Source organism: Littorina saxatilis, linkage group LG14 (genome assembly GCF_037325665.1).
Source record: "Littorina saxatilis isolate snail1 linkage group LG14, US_GU_Lsax_2.0, whole genome shotgun sequence".
NCBI classification, from domain to species: domain Eukaryota; kingdom Metazoa; phylum Mollusca; class Gastropoda; order Littorinimorpha; family Littorinidae; genus Littorina; species Littorina saxatilis.
Genome location: NC_090258.1, coordinates 42,052,802 through 42,076,394, shown reverse-complemented (window position 1 = coordinate 42,076,394; position 23,593 = coordinate 42,052,802). Strand labels below are relative to the sequence as shown.

Sequence of the window (23,593 nt, the reverse complement as noted above, 5' to 3'; positions counted from 1 at the left end):
CAAACACTTCTTATGACAAAAACTTGAGCGCTTTAGAAAACTGAAAAGTATGTCATGTGACGCACGACATAGGAATCAACATTAATAAGAAAATGTTCAATCACCATCTATGATAACAACTTTCTTTTAAACATGGACAAGAAGTTATGTTTTGAGTTGCTATGACCAAGTGCAAACAAAGTCAAGTCAAAACGTCACTACGCCCACTAGTGATGAATTAAAATACACCACTCACAGAAGAATCAAAGCATTCAATACCTTAAGTTCTTCTTTGACATGACTAAAATACATTTCAGCCATATCTTACTCAACCATACTGTACACAGTGTCACAAAAGATAACTGTGCCCGCATTGATTAACACACATGTGATTCCTCTCACATCAAAACAGTCCTATTAGTCCCAACTCCATCAATCAAACTCAAAGTGTTCTACTCTTCAACATGTCTTTTCTCCCATCACAACAAAGCGACAATTACAATTAATAAACAACAGAGAAACTTGACACCAAGTACAAACATAACATTGTTAAACAGTCATAAGTATAATTAGTATTCCACTATTCCAAGATGCAGTTGCTATCTTGGAAATTCCAGAAAGTCCCTGACCAAGTCTGGCATGCCAGGAGGCTGAGTCATACTCAACAGAGTGGGAAACACAAACTTGACAAAATGTTATGATTATAATATGAAGTTACCACCCCAAGGTAAGATGTTATTCTTGCAACTAGTTTTCAATGTAAACTTTGTTCATGATCTCATCACAATCAAAGGCTTATTCCTTCCTGTCTTCAACTAACTTCTGCAAGTCATTTCCTGCAGTTCCTGTCCATCCCACATGGTAGTTCCTCATCTAATTTTTATATTTGGTTCAAATCAGACTCATCTTTGGTCCATATTAAACATTTCCTCAAATACATTTTACAAACCAACACACCCATCATTTATAAAACAATTGCATTAAATATTAAAACATTTCCATACCTGAATTAGGAATAACAGCTTGAAAAGGTCAGAGACTAAAAGTTGGCACGTCTGAAACCAGCTGAGTTCAGAGGGAGAGACCGGTTCCAGCCATGGGAACTCAAAAAGTTGGAAGGTGGTTTCATCATAAATAATATATCTTCATAGTTAAAAATATAATTTCAACATCTAAATATTCCTTAAATGTAACCAATGACTTTCAAATACTTCTGATAATTTTCTCATCGCTACTTCTATTTTATAACCTAATAATTGCAATTACCAGAACATGACAAAACGTAGTGTATTTAAGTCAAGGGAAGTAACCAACTGAAATGCATGTCAAAATAATAAGCGCAGTTGTGTCCCTTTTACTTTGGTCACCTCTTAAATGGTAAGACAAATGCCACCACAGACAGTCTGTGTAAAATAAGAAATAATCCTTGTTAGGAATTATTTCACATGTTTACACACACACACACATACAGAGAAAGGAAATGAGCAAAGAGAACGAAAATTTCTTTCAACCGCCCGCGGCGCATACGCACACATACACACACACACACACACACACACACACACACACACACACACACACACACACACACACACACACACTACACACACACACACACACTACACACTACACCGGCACTACACCAACAAAAGAGACGGAGAAACCACAAGTCTTTATATATTGTTTTATTATACACACATTATATAGAGCTTAAACAATGACCACGAGTTGATTACTGGAAAATAAACCACGAGTGGGTATTTGCAGCCGCTTGGTAATTCACGAGTGTGCGGAGCACACGAGTGAATTACCAAGCGGCTGCAAATACCCACGAGTGGTTTATTTTCCAGTAATCAACGAGTTGTCATTGTTTAAGCTATTTATACAACGAACAACACGGGTCGAACATGCAGTCATGCAGACGACATTTTGTACGCAATTTCATTTCAGCCTAATCACTCAGAGTGTCAAATGCGCGTCATTCAAATAGTCCCTATTCTTTTACTTTATTCTTCGTCTCCGACTCGTCGGCATTATACTTGTCTGGTCTAAATATCGGACCCCATTGCTACGATTAAAACACAATAGCGTGTATATAGCTATTCTGACATTACATTCTGTGTTAAGGCTGGAGCACACTTTGGAAAGTGTGTTGGAGTAGCCTCCCTTCTACGTTGGAGTAGCCTCCCTTCCCGGATTTAGAACGCGTTTCGTGTCGTAACAGATTATCCACTTACTAGCCATATCCGTATGCAAAATAATGAAATAAACATTAGGAAATGGCAGACGTTTACAAATATCGACATTCTCTATCAGTGCAATAAAAAACAATCGTTAGAACTTGCATTTACGACATGTCGTGCGTGAGAACGTGTCAGTAAACAAGCACTTTTTGCCTGGCTGAAGAACCCCACGAGTCAAGCTAAAACAGACGACAAGTAATGGAAAGCAGTCTGCGGATAAACATAACAAACTACTGATGAAAAAGTGTGTTCATCCCTGCTCTGGATAAAAGACATCGGACTGATGACAACGTGGCAGCGTTCACGCGAAAAGATTTTTTTTCGCTTCTACATTTTATTGCACGTACTTGGGGCAGATCTGAATTTCTGAAAGATGACAAATCGGTCTTGTGAGTTGAGAACCACATGTTCTTTGCCGGGCAGAAATCACGATGGGACAAGATGCAGATTGTGTTGAAGAGATGTTTGCAGATTATCGCATCTACATTGTATTGCTCCGTCAGATCAATGCACGTAGTTGGGGTAGATCTGAATTTCGCAATGGAAGACGACAAATCCGTCTTGTGAGTTAAGAACCACACGTTCTTTGGCGGCAGAAATCACTATGGGACAAGATGAGGATTGTGTTGAGGGGCTAATACTGACTGACTTTAGATGAAGAGTTCCTAGACTGCCTGGTTTTTGTAGAGAGGCATCATGATGATATCCTGGTTTTTTTTTTACGTTCTTGGTGACAACGCGCCAGAATCGCACGAAGATCGAACTCTCGAAGAAAACAAGTTTATCGCTGAACATCGGAAATGTGAAATGCTCTTCCTGTCTGACCAGTCTCCCCGTTAAATCCACAGGCTACATTATTTATCAGGTAACTTACCAAACCGGAGTGTGTGTGTGTGTGTGTGTGTGTGTGTGTGTGTGTGTGTGTGTGTGTACACCGGATTACCACCATCAACGCACCCTTTTGGACTTTTCTACTATGCCTGCTGTGACATTCACGAGGATTATTGTGATTCTTGGACAATCGTGTGCCTATGCTGGACTTGCAGGAAGACAAACGGTGCCGGAACGGTATACGTGCTGCCAAGTGTGCACGTCCAGAGCGCAGTGTGAACCGAGAGTGAGTGTGTCATTGTGTGGAAGTTTTGCTTGATTGATTTATTCATGTTTTAATTTGCTTTTTGGTTCAATAGTAAAATCTGTGTACTTTATACTTTGTATTTTGTGGTGTGATTCGCCCGAGTGCGAGACCCCCATCCCCGAACGCCTCTGGGTGGAATCAGAGACTATAGAGTATACATATGTATACTCTATAGTCTCTGGTGGAATTGTATATATATACTTGTGTAACGTGAGTGTGTAGATGAGAATGTGAAAGTTGCTTTGGACCCAGATACACACAGCAGACACCAACGCAACAGCTAAGTTTCAGCCTGACAAAGAAATTCGAGTGACACAGCTAATGGCTGTACTTGTTATTTCTCTATTAAAACAAATGTTTCAAGATCTTTAGGCCAAAACAAATAAATTGTCTGTTTCTATTAACATGGCTAAAAAAAATAGGGTAGGTAGGTAGGTGTTTTTGTTGTTGTTGTTGCCAGGATAGAATTCTTGAAAATAACTAAATGACACAAAGAGACAAGACTCGCTATAGATAGATTTATAAAAAATAAAAAAATGTGACAAAGGATATAAAATGATTGTTTTACCTGGTCTGGAATCTTCAGTAGTAATTGCATAAAAAAAAGTCTGATATATCAATTATCATGTTAACTTTTTCTTAAAATGGGTGCGTTAAATCCTAGTCTGTTTGTTTTTAATGGACTAAGCAATCCTTGGACTGACAGAAAAGATGTATTTTAAAAATGTCCAGTTGCTTTTACTTATTTTTCTAATTGGAAGAGAATACAAATTATGCACTCTTTTCTGTTCAAATGGGTAGAGGGCGGGGGTAGTAAAAGGATCACAGTTCAAGATTTTGCGCGACAAGAGGTGTGTTTCTTTTATAAAGAGCAAAAACTCAACTTGGTATCCAACACTATTTCTGAACACTGTAACCACTTTAGCACTTTTTTTCTTCTTTTTTTTCTGTCTTCCGAACTTCTAATTCAGCTTCAAAAATGATTTAAAAAAAAAAGGGTTTTTTTCTTCTGAAATCTACAGTTAAATCACTATTTTGGATATTCTATTTTGCTTCCCTATTTATCTTCTTAAGTTTTTGATCATCTGATTACCTTGCTTTTCTATTTGGAAGATAATATGCACTCTTTTCTGAAAAATGGGTAGGGGGTGGGGGTAGTAAAAGCATCACAGTATAAAATTTTGTGCGACAAGAGGTGTGTTTCTTTTAACTGTGATGAAGAGGGATAACTCAACTTGGTATCTAACACTAGTTCTGAACACTGTAACCACTTTAGCACTTTTAATTTATTTGTTCTGTCTTCCAAGCTTTAAATTCAGCTTATAAAATGAGTAAAACAGTGTGTGTTTTCTGAATTCACCAGTTAAATCACTCTGTTGGATGTTGTTTTTTGCTTCCCTCTTTCTGTTCTAAAGTTTTTGATCATCTGACTACCTTGCTTTTCTATTTGGAAGATAATATGCACTCTTTTCTGAAAAATGGGTAGGGGGTGGGGGTAGTAAAAGCATCACAGTTCAAGATTTTGCGCGACAAGAGGTGTGTTTCTTTCAACTGTGATGAAGAGGAATAACTCAACTTTGTATCTAACACTATTTCTGAACACTGTAACTACTGAAGCACTTTTAAATTTTTTTTTCTGTCTTCTAAGCTTTAAATTCAGCATATAAAATGAGTAAAAAATTGGGTTTTTTTCTGAATTCACCAGTTAAATCACTATGTTGGATGTTCTATTTTGCTTCCCTATTTCTGTTCTGAAGTTTTTGATCATCTGACTACCTTGCTTTTCTATTTGGAAGATAATATGCACTCTTTTCTGAAAAATGGGTAGGGGGTGGGGGTAGTAAAAGCATCACAGTTCAAGATTTTGCACGACAAGAGGTGTGTTTCTTTTAACTGTGATGAAGAGGGATAACTCAACTTGGTACCAAACACTATTTCTGAACACTGTAACCACTTTAGCACTTTCATTTTTTTTCTCTCTGTCTTCCAAGCTTTAAAATTCAGCTAATAAAATGAGTAAAAAAGTGTTTTTTTTTCAGAATTCACCAGTTAAATCACTATGTTGGATGTTCTATTTTGCTTCCTTATTTCTGTTCTTCAGTTTTTGATCATCTTCCTACCCTGCTTTTCTATTTGGTAGATAATATGCACTCTTTTCTGAAAAAATGGGTAGGGGGTGGGGGAAGTAAAAGTATCACAGTTCAAGATTTTGGCCGACAAGAGGTGTATTTCTTTTAACAGTGGTAAAGAGGGATAACTCAACTTGGTATCTAACACTATTTCTGAACACTGTAATCACTTTAACACTTTTAATTTATGTTTGTTTGTGTTCCAAGTTTTAAATTAAGCTTCAAAAATGGGTAAAAAAATAGTTTTCTCATAATTCACAAGTTAAATCATTATGTTGGATGTTCTATTTTGCTTCCCTCTTTCTCTTCTTAAGTTTTTGATCATCTGACTACCCTGCTTTTCTATTTGAAAGATAATATGCACTCTTTTCTGAAAAATGGGTAGGGGGTGGGGGTAGTAAAAGCATCACAGTTCAAAATTTTGCGCGACAAGAGGTGTGTTTTTTTTTAACTGTGATGAAGAGGGATAACTCAACTTGGTATCAAACACTATTTCTGAACACTGTAACCACTTTAGCACTTTTAATTTTTTTTTTCTGTCTTCAGTTCCAAGCTTTAAATTAAGCTAATAAAATGAGTAAAAAAGTGGTTTTTATTTAGAATTCACCAGTTAAATCACTATGTTGGATGTTCTATTTTGCTTCCCTATTTCTGTTCTTCAGTTTTTGATCATCTGACTACCCTGCTTTTCTATTTGGTAGATAATAATTATGCACTCTTTTCTGAAAAAATGGGTAGGGGGTGGGGGAAGTAAAAGTATCACAGTTCAAGATTTTGCGCGACAAGAGGTGTATTTCTTTTAACAGTGGTAAAGAGGGATAACTCAACTTGGTATCTAACACTATTTCTGAACACTGTAATCACTTTAACACTTTTAATATATGTTTGTCTGTGTTCCAAGTTTCAAATTAAGCTTCACAAATGGGTAAAAAAAATAGTTTTCTCATAATTCACAAGTTAAATCATTATGTTGGATGTTCTATTTTGCTTCCCTTTTTCTCTTCTTAAGTTTTTGATCATCTGACTACCCTGCTTTTCTATTTGGAAGATAATATGCACTCTTTTCTGACAAATGGGAAGGGGGTGGGGGTAGTAAAAGCATCACAGTTCAAAATTTTGCGCGTTAAGGGGTGTATTTTTTTTTAAATTGGTAAAGAGGGATAACTCAACTTGGTATCTAACACTATTTCTGAACACTGTAATCACTTTAACACTTTTAATCAATGTTTGTTGGTGTTCCATGCTTCAAATTGAGCTTCAAAATGGATACAAAAGGATTTTTTTCCGAATTCACAAGTAAAATCACTACGTTTAATGTTCTATTTTGCTTCCCTATTTCTCTTCTTCAGTTTGTGATCATCTGATTGTTATTTTGTTTACATTTTCACAATACAATATTGCAACTTATTCAGTAGTGTTTGCGTGAAAAAATCTGATACCTATGCTTAAACTTCAGTCGTTATCTTAAAATTTTGCGCGTTAAGCCCTTTATATTTTGTATTTTCCTGATAAAGCAAACATTGAACTAACAGAAAAAGTAACTTTTAAAACTACCTAATCACTTTGAAATTGGGCCTCCAAAGTGTACCCCAGCCTTAAAATCATGTTTTTGTCAGCAACAAGGACCAGGGGCCAGTTTCATAAGATAGCAGGGAACCGACTGACAGTCGATCGACTGCCCAGTCGATGGACTGTGGTTGATCGCCGTGTCACCGAAAAGCGCGTTTCATGAGCGAATCACCGTCACCCGCGGACAACCGCAGTCGACCGACTGTACAGTAATCCGAATGGCCAAGTCGAGGGCTAAATTTAGCAACATTACCACTTCCGTTTGCTCATTCGCACGTGGAAATGGCCGATTTCGAAGAAAAAACAAGTCTCGGCCCGCTCAAAATAACAATGACCGAGACTTTCAGTAATTCCTTCGCGTGACGTCAAACCCTCTTACGCCATAATGTGACGTCTTCAAGACATAACCCTGACTTGTCTCCTGGATTACTGCGTCATGATAAATACATTTCGAAGAACAATCACAAGGTTTGGCTCACAATCCAAAAAAGTGTGAGCATTCTGCCATTGACTGTGCGGATAATTACATTTATTTTCGGTTTACCGCAGTAAGCCGAACACAGTGTTGGGGGGAGAGCATCACCGTGTTTGGCCGACTTCCGGTGAGACGACCCGCAGTCGACCGACTGAAATTTTGTTCGTGAAACCCGATAACGTCGGATTACTGTGGTTCTCTCGGACAACTGCAGTTGGTCGACTGTGTTTCTGGCTTATGAAACTGGCCCCATAATGGTCCATGTCGTTGATAGCAGACGACGGTTCCCTTTCCGCATGAAGCCACGGAAATAACCGAACATTGAAAAACCCACGGACATGTATTACGGAGAAAACTCGGGATAACCGGATGTTTAGCATTACGTCAATATGCTAGGAATCATATGACGTCATGACGTATCGTGCTTGCCTACGTAGATTGTATATGTTCGAAAGTCTGACTTCTGTTGTGAATTCGCGTGGTGAAGGCTGCGGTAAGTCTGTAGATGATAAGAGAACAAGGATTGTCTCAGAAGAAACGACTAAATGTTTCAGACCGGTAACTTCATGTCAACATTGCACTATATAATGGACGTTCTATGTGACAGGAGAGTTTGCTGCTTTTGTGTTAAACATTGGAGAGATCGTCTGCTAGAATCAGAGATAGGTCCCTTCAGATTGCAGCTTCTGGAAATTTGCAAGGTTTGTTGCCTGTTAAAGAACTGGATTTTACACGTACAGTAAGCAACAACAAAAACACACACAAAGCAAATGGCATCGTCTGTCGACTATAGTCACAGAAACAAACCTGGCGAGGTATGCGTGTACTTCATACACGTCAGCCATTGTTGTTACAGTTTTGAGTCAACGCTGTACGTATTCTTCCGCAACAGGGTCCAATCGTCTGGGTTTCAAATGTTCTAAAAATAAATTCTAGTGTTGATTATTTTTTAGCCCTCTTTATTCTTACTTCGAATAATCCACGTGTGATTTTTGGTGTAATCAAAGTAGTTCGTTCTAATTTCTCACTTGTCTAAAAATAATCAACTAGATTTAATCCACCCCTCGGTTGCATTGCAGGAGTTGTATAAATAGAGCTTAAACAATGACCACGAGTTGATTACTGGAAAATAAACCACGAGTGGGTATTTGCAGCCGCTTGGTAATTCACGAGTGTGCGGAGCACACGAGTGAATTACCAAGCGGCTGCAAATACCCACGAGTGGTTTATTTTCCAGTAATCAACGAGTTGTCATTGTTTAAGCTATTTATACAACGAACAACACGGGTCGAACATGCAGTCATGCAGACGACATTTTGTAGGCAATTTCATTTCAGCCTAATCACTCAGAGTGTCAAATGCGCGTCATTCAAATAGTCCCTATTCTTTTACTTTATTCTTAGTCTCCGACTCGTCGGCATTATACTTGTCTCGTCTAAATATCGGACCCCATTGCTACGATTAAAACACAATAGCGTTTATATAGCTATTCTGACATTACATTCTGTGTTAAAATCATGTTTTTGTCAGCAGCAAGGACCAGAATGGTCCATGTCGTTGATTGCAGACGACGGTTCCCTTTCCGCATGAAGCCACGGAAATAACCGAACATTGAAAAAACCCACGGACATGTATTACGGAGAAAACTCGGGATAACCGGATGTTTAGCATTACGTCAATATGCTAGGAATCCTATGACGTCATGACGTATCGTGCTTGCCTACGTAGATTGTATATGTTCGAAAGTCTGTGAATTCGCGTGGTGAAGACTGCGGTAAATCTGTAGATGATAAGAGAACAAGGATTGTCTCAGAAGAAACGACTAAATGTTTCAGACCGGTAACTTCATTTCAACACTGCACTATATAATGGACGTTCTATGTGACAGGAGAGTTTGCTGATTTTGTGTTAAACATTACATTGGAGAGATCGTCTGCTAGAATCAGAGATAGGTCGCTTCAGATTGCAGCTTCTGGAAATTTGCAAGGTTTGTTGCCTGTTAAAGAACTGGATTTTACACATGATGTATGTCATGTACAGTAAGCAACAACAAAAACACACACAAAGCAAATGGCATCGTCTGTCGACTAGTCATACACGTCAGCCATTGTTGTTACAGTTTTGAGTCAACATTGTACGTATTCTTCCGCAACAGGGTCCAATCGTCTGGGTTTCAAATGTTCTAAAAATAAATTCTAGTGTTGATTATTTTTTAGCCCTCTTTATTCTTACTTCGAATAATCCACGTGTGATTTTTGGTTTAATCAAAGTAGTTCGTTCTAATTTCTCACTTGTCTAAAAATAATCAACTAGATTTAATCCACCCCTCGGTTGCATTGCAGGAGTTGTATAAATAGAGCTTAAACAATGACCACGAGTTGATTACTGGAAAATAAACCACGAGTGGGTATTTGCAGCCGCTTGGTAATTCACGAGTGTGCGGAGCACACGAGTGAATTACCAAGCGGCTGCAAATACCCACGAGTGGTTTATTTTCCAGTAATCAACGAGTTGTCGTCATTGTTTAAGCTATTTATACAAAGAACAACACGGGTCGAACATGCAGTCATGCAGACGACATTTTGTAGGCAATTTCATTTCCGCCTAATAACTCAGAGTGTCAAATGCGCGTCGTTCAAAAAGTCCCCTCGATTCTAGATCTAACACAAACTTTACTTGTGAGGGTATTAAAAATAATGTCTTACACATGTTCATGTTGTTTGGTTGGTTTGTGGTTTGTTTGTTTGGATATGAACTTACGAACCAGTGTCCATACGAGGTTAAAATGTAGATCTAGTTTTTCCCACAGGCGCCCGCAATGTGATCACACGCAAACAAATCACACGCAAACAAATCAGATTTGATTTAGATCCAAGTATTTGTTGAACGAAGTAGGAATCTTTATTTCAAAACTGATGAAGCACTTCTGATAAAAAATAGAACTCGAACACAGAAATAAACATGACTGTAAAATAAATAAGCCACTGAAACCGTTCGTCTACAGTCCTTGTAATTCACACGTTGAATGAGAAATTAAAGACGCCTCCGTAGATTGGAGCATCAAAGTGCACGCCTGTGGATCGGTCGGTTGCAGACGAAGACGTCACCTGGTTGTGGCTTCCAATCATCGCTGCACTTCGAGAGGGCACGCCGCTGAGGTTTTCAACTTGCTGGGAAGATAACGTGTGGGTGACAGTGCTTGTCGCGTTCAAAATCTTCGAGACATGTTGCCGCTGGGTGTCCGACATTGTGGAGTAGTTGTTGATCGACTGCACATTCCTGTGTCCGGACACTTGCATGATGTGGGTAGGAGGAAGCCCATGGTCATTCAGTTTCTGCACCATGGTCTTTCGCGCACTGTGGTTGCTGATCTTCTTTCCATCTCCAAGCCCAGCGGCAGCCGACATGGTCTTCATCAAACTTCCCAGAGTGTTGATTCCCACAGGTTGATTTTTGAACCACTGTCCATCGACTGGACCACCAGGACGGGTGCTGCAGGCCAAATAAAAGGGCGAATCTGGTGTTTGAGCGTTTTCTGGGCGCAGAGCAGCGTATTTCAGATAGATCTGAACTGGGCAGCGGCCAGGATCCTCTTCATTTTCGAACGCTTTTGCTCTTGGATTTGAGTCACGTTTCACGTTGACACCAGTGCGGGTCTTCGTGGCTCTTTCGTTGTACTCAAGATATCGCCGGCCGTTTGCGTTGGTCTTGAGTTGGATATCACCCCAGCACATGGCTCTGTGTGGAGCAACCGATCTCATTCCAAAATGCAGCGTGTTGTTCCACCACAAAGAATTCAGAATGGTCTTTGGTGTTTGGGTGCCGAGCTGGCCGCTACTCCAAAGTGTATCCACATCGTCATCGCCGAGCGGATCCGCCTTGTTCGGTAAGTTTCCTTTCCCACCTTTCTTCAGGGTTTTGAGCTTGCTGTTGAGAACGTCCTGAACCCTCTTTGATTTGGCATCCGTGGCTGTTGCAATTCTCATTCTCCCCTTCGAACTCAAGTGCCTATCGATCGAAGCGATAATGCCACGAATGGTGGACGGCTCATAGTCGCTCCCATCCTCTCGTTTAGCAACTGTAAGAAATTTGCACAGCATGTCACATAGGCCGTCGTGGTCAATGTCGCTTAGATCCGTGTTTTGAAACTCTGGATATTGTTCATTGATAAACTTCCGAAGAAGGCGCACATCCGAAGCGGTTTTTTTGGAGGTGTTTTTGTTTTCGCTGTCCTTCAGCAGTTTGGTGACATCAATGTCAGATGCCGCGCTGAATCGCTGTTTCTTTTGTGCCGGTGCAGCAGCCGCATCAAAAATGTCCTTTGATTCCACTGGAGTTAGATCTAATTCGGTGAAATCCCAATCGAAATTTAGATCAAAACTGTCGCTCGCAGCAGCCATTGTTGTTACAGTTTGAGTCAACATTGTATTCTTCCGCAACAGGGTCCAATCGTCTGGGTTTCAAATGATGTCATGTTCTAAAAATAAATTCTAGTGTTGATTATGTTTTAGCCCTCTTTATTCTTACTTCGAATAATCCACGTGTGATTTTGGTGTAATCAAAGTAGTTCGTTCTAATTTCTCACTTGTCTAAAAATAATCAACTAGATTTAATCCACCCCTCGGTTGCATTGCAGGAGTTGTATAATATTTTTTATACAACTCCTGCAATGCAACCGAGGGGTGGATTAAATCTAGTTGATTATTTTTAGACAAGTGAGAAATTAGAACGAACTACTTTGATTAAACCCAAAAATCACACGTGGATTATTCGAAGTAAGAATAAAGAGGGTTAAAAAATAATCAACACTAGAATTTATTTTTAGAACATTTGAAACCCAGACGATTGGACCCTGTTGCGGAAGAATACGTACAATGTTGACTCAAAACTGTAACAACAATGGCTGACGTGTTTGACTAGTCGACAGACGATGCCATTTGCTTTGTGTGTGTTTTTGTTGTTGCTTACTGTACATGACATACATTATGTGTAAAATCCAGTTCTTTAACAGGCAACAAACCTTGCACATTTCCAGAAGCTGCAATCTGAAGCGATCTATCTCTGATTCTAGCAGACGATCTCTCCAATGTTTAACACAAAATCAGCAAACTCTCCTGTCACATAGAACGTCCATTAGGCCCTATATAGTGCAATGTTGAAATGAAGTTACCGGTCTGAAACATTTAGTCGTTTCTTCTGACACAATCCTTGTTCTCTTATCATCTACAGATTTACCGCAGTCTTCACCACGCGAATTCACAACAGTCAGACTTTCGAACATGTACATACAATCTACGTAGGCAAGCATGATACGTCATGACGTCATATGATTCCTAGCATATATTGACGTAATGCTAAACATCCGGTTATTCCGAGTTTTCTCCGTAATACATGTCCGTGGGTTTTTCAATGTTCGGTTATTTCCGTGGCTTCATGCGGAAAGGGAACCGTCGTCTGCAATCAACGACATGGACCATTCTGGTCCTTGCTGCTGACAAAAACATGATTTTAACACAGAATGTAATGTCAGAATAGCTATATAAACGCTATTGTGTTTTAATCGTAGCAATGGGGTCCGATATTTAGACGAGACAAGTATAATGCCGACGAGTCGGAGACTAAGAATAAAGTAAAAGAATAGGAACTATTTGAATGACGCGCATTTGACACTCTGAGTGATTAGGCTGAAATGAAATTGCCTACAAAATGTCGTCTGCATGACTGCATGTTCGACCCGAGTTGTTCGTTGTATAAATAGAGCTTAAACAATGACCACGAGTTGATTACTGGAAAATAAACCACTCGTGGGTATTTGCAGCCGCTTGGTAATTCACTCGTGTGCTCCGCACACTCGTGAATTACCAAGCGGCTGCAAATACCCACTCGTGGTTTATTTTCCAGTAATCAACTCGTGGTCATTGCTCTATGTAAACAAGTCGCGTAAGGCGAAAATACAACATTTAGTCAAGTAGCTGTCGAACTCACAGAATGAAACTGAACGCAATGCAACGCAGCAAGACCGTATACTCGTAGCATCGTCAGTCCACCGCGCACGGCAAAGGCAGTGAAATTGACAAGAAGAGCGGGTAGTACTTGCGCTGAGAAGGATAGCACGCTTTTCTGTACCTCATATCATATCTATATGTTTTTGGAATCAGGAACCGACAAGGAATAAGATGAAGGTGTTTTTAAATTGATTTGGACAATTTAATTTTGATAATAATGTTAAAATTTTTAATTTTCAGAGCTTGTTTTTAATCCAAATATAACATATTTATATATTTTTGGAATCAGAAAATGATAAAAAATAAGATGTATGTAAATTTGGATCGTTTTATAAAAAAAATATTTTTTTTTACAATTTTCAGATTTTTAATGACCAAACTCACTCATTAGTTTTTAAGCCACCAAGCTGAAATGCAATACCAAACCCCGGCCTTTGTCGAAGATTACTTGACCAAAATTTTAACCAATTTGGTTGAAAAATGAGGGCGTGACAGTGCCGCCTCAACTTTCACGAAAAGCCGGATATGACGTCATCAAAGACATTTATTGACAACATGAAAAAAACGTATGGGGATTTTATACCCAGGAACTCTCATGTCAAATTTCATAAAGATCGGTCCAGTAGTTTAGTCTGAATCGCTCTACACACACACACAGACAGACAGACAGACAGACACACACACATACACCACGACCCTCGTCTCGATTCCCCCCTCTACGTTAAAATATTTAGTCAAAACTTAACTAAATATAAACAAGTCGCGTAAGGCGAAAATACAATATTTAGTCAAGTAGCTGTCGAACTCACAGAATGAAACTGAACGCAATGCCATTTTTCAGCAAGACCGTATACTCGTAGCATCGTCAGTCCACCGCTCATGGCAAAGGCAGTGAAATTGACAAGAAGAGCGGGGTAGTAGTTGCGCTAAGAAGGATAGCACACGTTTCTGTACTTTAACTTTCTGAGCGTGTTTTTAATCCAAACATATCATATCTATATGTTTTTGGAATCAGGAACCGACAAGGAATAAGATGAAAGTGTTTTTAAATTGATTTCGACAATTTACTTTTGATAATAATTTTTATATATTTAATTTTCAGAGCTTGTTTTTAATCCGAATATAACATATTTATATGTTTTTGGAATCAGCAAATGATGGAGAATAAGATGAACGTAAATTTGGATCGTTTTATAAATTTTTATTTTTTTTTACAATTTTCAGATTTTTAATGACCAAAGTTATTAATTAATTTTTAAGCCACCAAGCTGAAATGCAATACCGAAGTCCGGGCTTCGTCGAAGATTACTTGACCAAAATTTCAACCAATTTGGTTGAAAAATGAGGGCGTGACAGTGCCGCCTCAACTTTCACGAAAAGCCGGATATGACGTCATCAAAGACATTTATCAAAAAAATGAAAAAAATGGTCGGGGATTTCATACCCAGGAACTCTCATGTCAAATTTCATAAAGATCGGTCCAGTAGTTTAGTCTGAATCGCTCTACACACACACACAGACAGACAGACAGACAGACACACGCACATACACCACGACCCTCGTTTCGATTCCCCCTCGATGTTAAAATATTTAGTCAAAACTTGACTAAATATAAAAAGAGGGTGGAGATCCAATATTATAATAATAAAAAATACTACAAAAACAACAACAATAACAACGACATAAACCAGACGTCTTCCGTCTTCCATCACCACCACCACCACCACCACCACCACCACCACCAATCTTGAACGTGTTCTTCATCCATCATTGTTGTTGTGGTGTTGGTATTCGTAGTGTTAGCGTTAGTGTTCGTAGGCTCAGCGTTGGCGTTGGCGTTGGCGTTCGTAGTGTTAACAATCTTCTTCGCCACTACCATGATAATCGTCGTCGCCGTTGTTGTCGTTGTTGTTGGTGGTGTTGTTGGTGGTGTTGGTGTCCGGGGCCGCGGGTGGTGCCAAAACGATATTGCTAGACGGCACAGCAAACCCAGCAGTGAACGCGTCAATACGAGCGTCAATATGAGAGAGCACACGTTTTAATCCTTGAAAGGTTTTCGTGTCCATATAGAGCGTCGATATCTGCGATATCCTTTCTGCCCGTTCAGCAGAGTCCTCCTCGTCGTTGCTGTCGTCCTGCTCCTGTTGTTGTTGTTGTTGTTGTTGTTGTTGTTGTTGTTGTTGTTGTTGTTGCTCTTCCACTTTCTCGTCGTTGCTGTTGTCCTGCTCCTGCTCCTGTTGTTGTTGTTGTTGTTGTTGTTGCTCTTCCACTTTCTCGTCGTTGCTGTTGTCCTGCTCCTGTTGTTGTTGTTGTTGTTGTTGTTGTTGTTGTTGTTGTTGTTGTTGTTGTTCTTCCATTTTCTCGTCGTTGCTGTCTGCCTCCACCTCTTCCCGCTGCTGCTGCTGCTGCTTGTCGGCCATGGTGGTGCTGCTGCTGCTGCTGCCACAAGAAGTTGGTGACATCGCGGTGGTGGTCACAGTGGTGGTGGTGGTGGAGGTCGCGTCATCTAGTTCTTTCTGGACTCTGTAATCGTCCCATACTATTATTTTCCGCTTTCGACCTCTTGTCGTTGTATTACCACTACCGCTGCTGCCATCACCACCGGCGTCGGTGGTGGTGCCCAGCCAGCAAAATTTTGCGCAGCGAATGCGTGTCGCAGTCGCCAAACTCTGCGTAACAACTGCACTGGACGCATGCGTAACGCGCGCGATTTTGCAAAGCGAAATACATGCGTGACACACTCGTTTTCCCTCAGATTACGCAGACCATACGCACCTCCAGCGCACGCTTATTTGACACCAAGACAAATTCGCACTCTCCACGCAGACGTCACGATTGCTTTACGCATTCTCACGCTATTAACGCGCTCTCCACCCAGACGACACGATTGCTTTACGCATTTAACGCGCTCTTGACGCAGATGTCCTGATCATCTTACGCACTCTCCACGCAGATGTCACGAATTATTGACGCATTCTCAGGCATTACGCGCTTTTTACGCTCTCTTCACGCAGATGTCACAATTGCTGTACGCATTCTCACGCATTTGACGCACTCTCCACGCAGATGTCACAATTGCTTTACGCATTCTCACGCATTTGACGCACTCTCCACGCAGATGTCACGATTGACCTACACAATTTTACGCAGACCACACAACCGCTTTACGCACTCACAAACAAATAATGGGCAGTGCACAACATTGTATTGATCCAGAAAGACAAAGGTCAAGCGTGCAGGTTCGATAACAGAGATGATCATAATTATGTACAAGTTCTAAAACAAAAATGCAGTCAAATAAATTGATTAAAACAAAGGAGAGATTTGAATCTCGCTTATTGCCATTGTGACTTCCAGGTTTTAATTTCACTGCATTTTGACATACCAGCAGCACGGAAACAAAAATGATCAAAATACTATTCAAAGCAGAATTCAAATTGGCAGAACAAAGAATAAATAGAACAAAACCCTGATAGTCATCATCGATACGCCGTAGTACATGCAGTGAAGAATCCAGTATAACTTATAAGAGAGAATTTTGATGTACACTCGTCACTATATCACATTGATGTAAACAAATAAATAAATAATTGGCACAGCCTAGGCATAGGCAGCAGTGAGTTGTATCAACATGTTTGAATACAGAACAGCAACAAAAAGAGAAAAAAAAGTTCTACAAGCCAGCTAATAGTTGAACTTCAGATTACTAATGATATCACAAACAAACACTTAGTTAATGCCCATTCTCCAGGGATCGAAATCCAGTCAATGTACACCAAACTAGGATAACACATACATTTAGAATCTATCACGACTGCATAAAACATTGGTATGCAATTCACAAAGCAAGGAACTTGAAACATGAACATTGACATTAAACATACATATGTGCCCCACACACATTTCGGACAAGGCAGCTGAACGAAATTCAGATGTGGATGGAGCACAAAATAATTAGATGGGGCGGCGTGAAAGCATACTGGGACAAGGAACAAGCAAGAGAAAGAGGATAAGAAGATAAAAGGAAGAACAAACCGAAGAATAAGAAAAAAAAAAAAAAAAATAAGAGAAGGAGAGAGAAAAAAAAAGGACAAAAAAAAAGGGAAAAAAAGGGAGACAATCATATGAATGTGTACCATTTAAATAAAAGAAATTAAAAAAATTACTTTTAAAAAGGAGACATTTCAGGTTTTGATTTGAAGTGTGTTAACATATTCACATATACCAGTAACTTTGCATGGAAAAAAAAAGTTCACAATGATTTGAAGCAAATTCAAATCCCAGAGAAAAAACAGAACAAAACCCTGATGTCATCATTGATAATCAGTGGTACGTTCAGTGAAGAAAAAACAATTGACACAACCTAGACATGGGCAGCAGTGAGTTATCAAGTTTCACTACACAAAAGTAACAACTACAATAATGAAACAAAAGGTAAAATGCCAGCTAATAGTCAAAATTCAGAACAATGATATCAAAAAGAAACACTTATTCAATGCCCCTTCTCCACTGATATGTATAAGCACACCAACATGACATAAACTCATAAATTTAAAAAAAAACATGACATAAAACTCATAAATTAAAAAAAACTTATCAGACTGCGTAAAACATAGGTTTGCCATCTCAAAATGGATGTAAAACACGCAGCTTACTCACAAAATGATAGACAAGTCTCCAGCGGCCAGCTGCTCAGCAAACAAAATAAGGTGGCAAGGATCAATATAATTGAAATGCATTTTTTTTGCTGTTTCGGAGAGAACTTTGCTTCATTTACCTTACACTGCCTGCATTCAAGGGCTAAATTTTTATCAGGTGCACCAAGACTTACATCTATAGAAATCCAATCATAACGGTTTTAACAGCAAAAAAAAAAAAAGTATATTTCTAGTCTCGCTTCTAAATTCTCAACTCAACTCCAAAAAATAATAAAGAACAACAAAAACCCGCATCATGCATTGTCTCCTTCAAGCTGCCTAGGTTGTTTGCGTTCGACTCCCATAAATGACAAGGAATTGTTAAAACCTTTTCTTTCTATTTGTTCACTTTTTGTTTTCTTCTTTTCTGAACTCTTTATACTTGTATTTTATTCATTTTAATTTAGCCTGAAGGTTTGAGTCGTGTATTAAAAATCGAATATAGTGTGTAAGTGCCCTTGAACAGCTTTTCCAGAATCATGTATTCTATATTTTTAGTACGGGATACCCACAAGAAAAGTTCAAATGCATCCATGCGTCTCCACTGATAGTAATGGTAGTTGAGCACTTCCAGTTTAGTCTTCTGTCGTTCTGACACAACCTAAAAGGGTACATCATGTCTGAACATCATCTGTAGAAGAGTGTGAAGTTTAAAGCTTAGCTTAAATAATGTCCAACAAAACCCCAGACTCTTCTGTACATTACCCATCAGCCACACAGACCTGAACTGTGAAATACAATTACTCACTAGCAATTTCTCAGGCGAGTCAAATCTTACATTCATCAAATTTTTGCAACTAGCATTGTAAATAAGCCTACAGAGATTACAAAGTTCAATTACTGCAAACCAAATCATGAAGGCTCTTCCATGGCCTGTTGTCTCTTTCTTTTATCACAGGCTTCCAAAAACCAGTCTTGAACGGCCGTCTTCAAGGTCTTGACCTGTGGCACCCGTACAGCTTCACGGAACAGCCTCTGCATGACAAAACAAAAAATAACATGAACTTAGATCATCAAACAACTATCACTGATTTGAGAAAAGTCTCAAGTTTATTTCCTGGCGCCTGTAAACTTGCTAAAAATCATACAGACACACAAACTTGCATACACACCATACGCTTTTACAACACACCAACTATACTTGAGTTAGGAAATTACAACACATTGTAATCCTTGTAGAAGAGAAGTAAAAAAAAATACCTACCCTAATATTTGTTTTAACCCTTTCGCTGCCAATCAAAACTTGGGTATGTGCATTCCTGACTGCCAGGGAATATTGGAGTTTGGGGTGTAATAATTCACACAAAAATCTAGCTTCAAACTGGCAGTAGGTAGGTAAGTAAAACCTATGTTGTTTTTAAAGGAAATTGAACCAAGAATCTGTTTTTAGTGTCTAATCATGGAAATGATAATTAGTTTGGCTTATAATGATGTTTAAATATGAACTTTTGAAAAATCAGCCCGGCGCATCTTCCGGTGCCTGTGGATCAAACACAGGTGGCTGTTTTGCTCGCTCCAAGAAAGGATTATAATCACTGTCATCTACCTGTTTCCAACGAATTGTCCGAAAGAAGATCTCCCCCTTCCCCTGTCAGTATCCATAATCATTTGCACCGCCTGTAGCGTCAGTCCGGCTTTGTTTTTCCCTACTAGGGCCCGGTCGACAGTCACCGTTAGCCATTTTGACGAGTCGAGATTTCTCTCCCATACCCTGTCGACAAGGCCGAAAATAGCCTTCAAACGCAAAACCGCGTCACCATTTATGTTTATTCATGAGAATGAGGTATCCTACCAAGCCATTGGCTGCTATTTGTGTGTCAGCAGTGACGTAGCATTTCTGGAAAATCCCGGAACGGAGAAGACGGGTTTACCCGTCCTAAGGCGCTGCGGCTGCACAAGCGCATGACTGGTATACCCGTCATAAGGCAGTCAAGTGGTTAAAGTTACCTTTACTATGACTTTTTCTTTGGGGGCCTTCGGAAATTCATAATACATGTACTGTGACGTGCAGACGCATATGTGACGACATCATACCGTTTGCTAACATCCTTATTTCGTATGTAGTCAAAAATCCATGACACTGACAAATGAGCTCAGGAACTTGGCTTCTAGCAATTTAATGTTAAGCGTAAAAGCTTTGACAACTATCATTCACATGTGAAACATGGCAAATTTAAAATTGATTCCAAAGAACAAAATTTGAGACAGAAATAACTTGTTGTTTTGTAGACATGGATTTTATCTTCTTCCTAAAAGGACCAGGATGATTTTACAAATTATGAAAAACAACTCACTGTCGATGGCTTTTAGTCGCAGCGTACACCATGGTCTCTTTCCCTGCCCTCCCCCAGAGCCCCCTGTCAGCAACCGTGTAGCCTATGGAACACCTTCGTCATCACAGCATCAGTAGTCGTCTTTAGTTCATGTCCACCAACCACACCGAGCTCATGGTCATGGATCTGAAACAAACAAAACAAGCCAACTGAATTCCAAAAATCAAATATTCAGACAGCTCTTCTTCACATACAAACAATTCAATCTGGAAGCATCATACTGTCACCTGGAACAAAAAATCAATAATCGCACTTGCTTTAAAAAAAAAAGTTTTCAGAAGAGCAAATGGTGATTGAGTGTAGCATTGTCATAAAATGTAATCACACACCTCAGGTGACCTGCATCAATCATTCAATACTATCTCACAAATCTTCATTTGGAAAGCACAAACATAGTTAGAAGAGAGCGTCAACCGTGATACTATTCAGTGTGGACAATTTTTTTCTGACCCATAATCCGATGCCTACACAAAGTGAGAATCAGAACTCACAAGAAGGCACTGTTGCATGTTTGTGATTATTTGCTTGAGTGTAGCACTTGCAATTTGAACTTGAGGAAACAGCGTAGCAATTTCTGTTACATCCCTGAAAACCTAGCAGATGGCAGCTCTGGCCACAGAGCAATATTTGCATTATTTCTCACAGATGCAATGATCACAGAAAACAAAGTGGTGCATGCATTTTCCGCACCCCACATGAGAAAAAGAGGCCCATCATTGTGCGTACCCATAAGCATAGTTTTATCATCAAAATGTGTTGGTTAAATTTACAAATGTGACCAATACGCATAAACCTTGCATGAATTCCCAGGATAATGGGAAACTGGTCATGACTGAGAACTGATGAACAGTTAAGATACACCCGTGAACCGTGATGACATCTGGCATCCTCCAAAAAGCACACACTCAAGGTAACATTTAAAGCCTAAAGAGCGTCTAACAATAACATGTCACTCTCACAAGATCTTGCTACAGTTATCTGGGGAAAATAGCACAGGCATGACTGGTCTGCTTCAACAATAGCATTCAAAGCCACCTACCAGTGATCACTCCTTCGACAGATCCATCATGTGCCTTCAACATCTTCCACACTCAACAGTAAAAAGATGACTCCATCGAACAGTAGCACAGGCTCTGGCTCCACCATGATTCTTTGGCGACCAATTACTAAATTAGTCGCATCAGGTCCATCTGCTCCTGTAGAACCTTCTCCAGCAGCAAGAACTGATGTTTATCTTGCCGCTCTGCTCTGCTCGTAGTCTTGTGTCCGCTGAATGGAAGAAAAGAAGAACAAAAAGACATTTACATGAAGCAATACATATTTTAGACAATCTGTCGGCCTGAAAAGAAACCATCAGCACTAAAAAACAATCTGAGCAAATGTTCAAAGTAAACGTGACATCTCTATATTTTTGAATTCAGGAGAAGATGAGGAATATATATATTGCAATCAATTTTTAAAGGGGCATACAGAGTGGCATTTGATGGGGTAAAAAGATGTAGGGACTCAGCAGTTGGAGATGAAAATTTTTGTGTGTATTTACTTCAAGCAGATTTTTTCTTTCTTTTTTTTAGACAGAAGAACAAACACACACTAAAAATCCTTGTTTAAAGTTGAACTGACCTTAACTTTTCCTCCAAACACTAGAACTTTTTGTATTCATTCAAAAATATTCATCAAAAACTGAAAAAGGTTAAATTTTAAATTCAATTTTGCAGACTTTGGATGAAAAGTTACTCTTCTCTGGCATCCCGCGGACACAGTTCACACTTTCTCATCAATGAGATGCCTGTGTTAATTAAAAACAAACATCAATAAAACTATTAAAATAAAATAAAAATTTAAATATAAAAATAAAATCGACCAACCGCCCCCACCCGATTTTTTTTCCCTTTGCTGGAAACAATACATTTGTTTCACTAAAACAGTAAAAGAGATCAGCTGAATTTGTTTGACACATCTGGTTATAACTAAAAGAATAAAACACAAAATAAGCCAAAGTCACAGAACAAAAAGACGCTGTCAGTGTCACTATCAATGACTCTGAATGAGACACTCATTGCTATCGAGCCATACCTGTTCATCTTCACCTTGCCGGGACGGAACGACAGTCTGCGTTACTGGCATCGGTGGCGGTGTTAAGGTCACTGTCCATCTCAGCTTTCTTCACCTTCAGTTCAAACAAGCAGTGAGCACCGTCATACTCAAGTCAAAGCTTTCTGAAAAAATAAATACTTGGAAGTTAAATAGGATCACATTGATTCCCAAACCTAACAGTAACAGTAACACGCAAACATCAAAACTGGAATATTAATTATTAAATATAAGCATCTCAATTTCACTAAATTAGTATATTTATTTTCTCTGTGATGTATTTTTTATTTTTATTTAAAAAAAATCTGTTTTTCAACTTTATCACTGCACACGCTGACACAGCCTCTGCCTGCCTCTCTAGTCTATGCATGCCTCGGGAACAAGGGTAATTTTTCTCTTTTCCGAGACTCAGACACAGAATATTCCACTATGAGTCTATGTCAGTATGCGGAACTGAAAGTTGAACATCTGTGGAAAAATAAAAAGATACAAATAAAAAAAAACAGATTTATGAAGAGCCTATTAGTATTACTACTAAAGCTCCTGACAACTGCTGCCGCAATGACTCGACCAGATTAGGAACCAACCAAAGTTCACCAAGAAACAGACAATGAGACATAAAATGATAAACGAAAATTCAGTTTTTATGGTGCCGTGAGCGACCCGCGAATCGGGATTCGGATGGTATTTTCACAACTCCTTAAAAACAAACCACTGCATCAATCAACTTTATGTTTTTGGAAAAGTTAGTTCATTCATCCATCTTTCAGACAAAACAAACATGAATGAATAGAACAGTGTTCTTCTAGGCGAAAAAAAATCGAAAGTGTGAGAAATTCTCTCTGCCATCAAACTCGGAAGCCGAAGCCGCGAGCTATCAAAAATTCAAATTCCCAAATCTTTCCTTCAGTTGATCAACTTACCTATTCTT

General features: G+C 39.2%; 2 protein-coding genes across 2 annotated transcripts; both read right to left on the bottom strand.

The window, feature by feature from the left end:
* Positions 1-10,518: 10,518 nt before the first annotated feature.
* On the bottom strand, positions 10,519-13,305 carry LOC138947792 (uncharacterized protein KIAA1958-like). Its single transcript, XM_070319353.1, has one exon. The coding sequence runs from the start codon at positions 11,955-11,957 to the stop codon at positions 10,548-10,550; it is 1,410 nt and encodes a 469-aa protein (XP_070175454.1). The 5' UTR covers positions 11,958-13,305; the 3' UTR covers positions 10,519-10,547.
* A 2,086-nt stretch (positions 13,306-15,391) lies between these two features.
* On the bottom strand, positions 15,392-16,000 carry LOC138946604 (serum response factor homolog A-like). The gene has a single exon (XM_070318049.1). It carries the CDS (start codon positions 15,998-16,000, stop codon positions 15,392-15,394), a length of 609 nt encoding a protein of 202 aa, XP_070174150.1.
* Between the last annotated feature and the right edge of the window lie 7,593 nt (positions 16,001-23,593).